The sequence below is a fragment of the Gossypium hirsutum genome, chromosome D01 (assembly GCF_007990345.1).
Source record: "Gossypium hirsutum isolate 1008001.06 chromosome D01, Gossypium_hirsutum_v2.1, whole genome shotgun sequence".
In the NCBI taxonomy this organism is placed as follows: Eukaryota; Viridiplantae; Streptophyta; class Magnoliopsida; order Malvales; family Malvaceae; genus Gossypium; species Gossypium hirsutum.
Window position 1 is genome coordinate 30,038,287 of NC_053437.1, and position 2,739 is coordinate 30,041,025.

Below are 2,739 nucleotides of genomic sequence, written 5' to 3' on the forward strand. Positions count from 1 at the left end.
TGGGAATGCTTCGGTTTTACCTTTTATAAAACCTCTGGATTGATGGGAATGGTATTTACATACAATGGGAATGGCATACTTACGTATTCAATCATTTCTTCTTACTTTCAACTTTTGAGCATATATTTTTTTATCAAAATTTGAAGCGGTGGCCTTAAATTTAACACCTTTTAACCCTAAGTTGTGGTATTAAATTTTTTATTGAGTTTAGTGTTACAAATTAATAAGTACCAACTTAATTAGATAATGATGAAATATTTTAATTTTAAAAAATAAATTAATTTTTAATATTTGTACTTTACTATTATGTTTAGGGTAAATTACTCCATTAATAACTAAACTATATGTAAGTTTTTGTTTTGGTTACTTAATTAAAAAAAAGTTACCATTTAGTCACTGAACTATTCAAAAGTTTTCATTTTAAGTTATTGAGTTGTTATGTTTAAAAAAAAATTTTCCGCTTGCAAGTTCCAAGCGATGATTCGACAATTTATATGATCAATTAATACCCATCGACAAATAGAAGAACACACCTTAGATCTAAGTCAATCTGACAATTAGTGTTAGAGATCAAAGAAAAAAGTTATTTGAATTTTAGTCGCAGATTTGTATTATCCATAACTATTTAATGAAAAAAAAATTGAACTATAGAAGAAAAGGGAAAAGAAAGCTTTCAATAAGTGCATGCAATGCGAACAGAGAAAGTTATACAAAATTGATTTTAATTGCCCAACAACTTAAATGAAAAGTTTTGAATAGTTTAGTAACCAAAATGAAAATTTACCCATAATTTAATGAGTGATGGTGTAATTTACCCTAATATTTATATTAATATTATATAAATTTATTATTTGTATACATAATCTATATAAAAATTATTTGGCACTTATAAACTAATATGTGATTGAAGTTATAATAAAAATTAAATATATAAAAAATCAGAAATATGACAGTTTTTTTTATTGTTACATTGGTAAGTTGATGTAGCAAATATCAATGTATGATATAAAATATGATGAATTTCATCATTTTAGCTAAATACTCGTATAAACTCTGTATATATATTGAACTTTTTTCTCAAGCTCTGACAGACAACATATAGGTTTATGTACACGTGTGTAGCTACAGAGTTATTCATGTGCTCCTCTCTGGTAGCTACTTGGAAGACAGAAATATTCCTCACACGTGTGAAGCTTTTCTGAAAATGGGTACGACATAGATTGCCGCTGTAAGCCGGTACCATGTTTTAGCTAAGCCTAAGGTAAACCATTTGGGTTTTTGGGTTTTTCTTTGTAAAGCTTCCATAATGAATAGAGAGAAGCAAACTGCTTTTGGTTTAGATTAGTGAAGAGATTGTAAATCATTTCATTTACATACAAAAAATAGTAAAATCCAAGATGCTAAAAGGGAAAAACACATGATGTTTTCTTTTCAAGTTTATTACGAAATGAATTACAGATGTAGATCCAAGCTAACATTGTCTTTAACGCTTGCCTTCGTTTCATAAACGTACCTATGACTCTCGGAACTTGAATCACCACCACCGCCAGCCTGAGACGACGGCAGAAACTCATCGCCGGCGAACAACTGCAACGGATGCGCTGATGAACGGTCACGGTTGAAATTACAGGAGTTAGTTTGAAGCGTAGCAGGGATTCTCCAAACACCCAGTGGGTTGCCATTGATGGGTGGTGGAGGGTTAGAAAACCTAGCGTTAATGGTATTGTTCCATGAAGGGTAAGCAGGCATTGATGGCATCGAGGGTGAGGGTAGCCTATAGTTAAAAAAGCCATAAATATCATTATGAGCATCGGATAAAGAAAAAGAATTGTTGTGTTGCCGTTTGGCATGTTGGCGTTCCCTTTTGTGAGCGTTTTGGTGGCCACCTAAAGCTTGGGAAGTGGGGAAGTTTCTGCAACAATAGTGACACTCAAATCTTCTGCTGCTGTTGTTATTATTATCTCCATTCTCGTTGTCCTTGGTAGTGTCTTCATTGTTGTTGTTGTTGTAGGACTCGGTGGCCTCCGTCGCTGAGTCGCCGCAGCCGAAGTCCTTGCCGAATAAACGAATAGCACCCTTTTCTTTAACAGGGGAAGGGCGGATAAAGGGAAGCTGGGAGAAGGATTCCACGTTCATGAAATCGCGTGTTTCCTTCTCCATGGAAGTGGCTGCTTCTTTTTCTTTGGGTTGCACAGAAGAGAATTGAAGGGGAAAATCAAAACGAGGGAGCAGAGAAAAGAAAGGAAAGAGGAAGGTAGCTAATATTGGGCGGAAGTGGGACCTATAAAACAAGGGATTCATCCATGGTGGAATGAACCAGCCATGGCCATCAATATGAATATGAAAGTGAGGGCTGACAAGCCCAAAAGTGAGGGGCTGGGCGGGGACTTTTTCATTTTTTTATCCTGATAACTGTCTTAAAAAATGTTATTTATAAAGAAAAAAAAATCTGAATATGCAATGCAATTTACTATTTTACATTTAAATAATTTAATTTTTATGGAATGTAATTTACAATTATACTAAAATAATCTTATTTTTTAATTAATATTAAAACTAAATCATCTCATTAAAATTTTTTTTGTTCGTGTTCATAGTTGATAATAGTAGTTAATCCTCTTGCCACGTGTGCTTTCCGAAGAGATAAATAGTTGGTCATGAAATATATTATGAACTCCCGACTTTATAATTAAGGGGTAAAGTGAACAACCATAACACCACGCCTTGTGATTATTTTAA

General features: G+C 33.4%; 1 protein-coding gene across 1 annotated transcript; it reads right to left on the reverse strand.

The window, feature by feature from the left end:
• Positions 1 to 1,401: 1,401 nt before the first annotated feature.
• Positions 1,402 to 2,444, reverse strand: LOC107921299 (zinc finger protein 8). Its single transcript, XM_016851176.2, has one exon. The coding sequence runs from the start codon at positions 2,299 to 2,301 to the stop codon at positions 1,453 to 1,455; it is 849 nt and encodes a 282-aa protein (XP_016706665.2). The 5' UTR covers positions 2,302 to 2,444; the 3' UTR covers positions 1,402 to 1,452.
• Positions 2,445 to 2,739: the final 295 nt, after the last annotated feature.

What these genes read in the sequence shown, in the direction of transcription:
- LOC107921299 (XM_016851176.2), bottom strand. Translation starts at nt 2,301, where the DNA reads ATGAATCCCTTGTTTTATAGGTCCCACTTCCGCCCAATATTAGCTACC.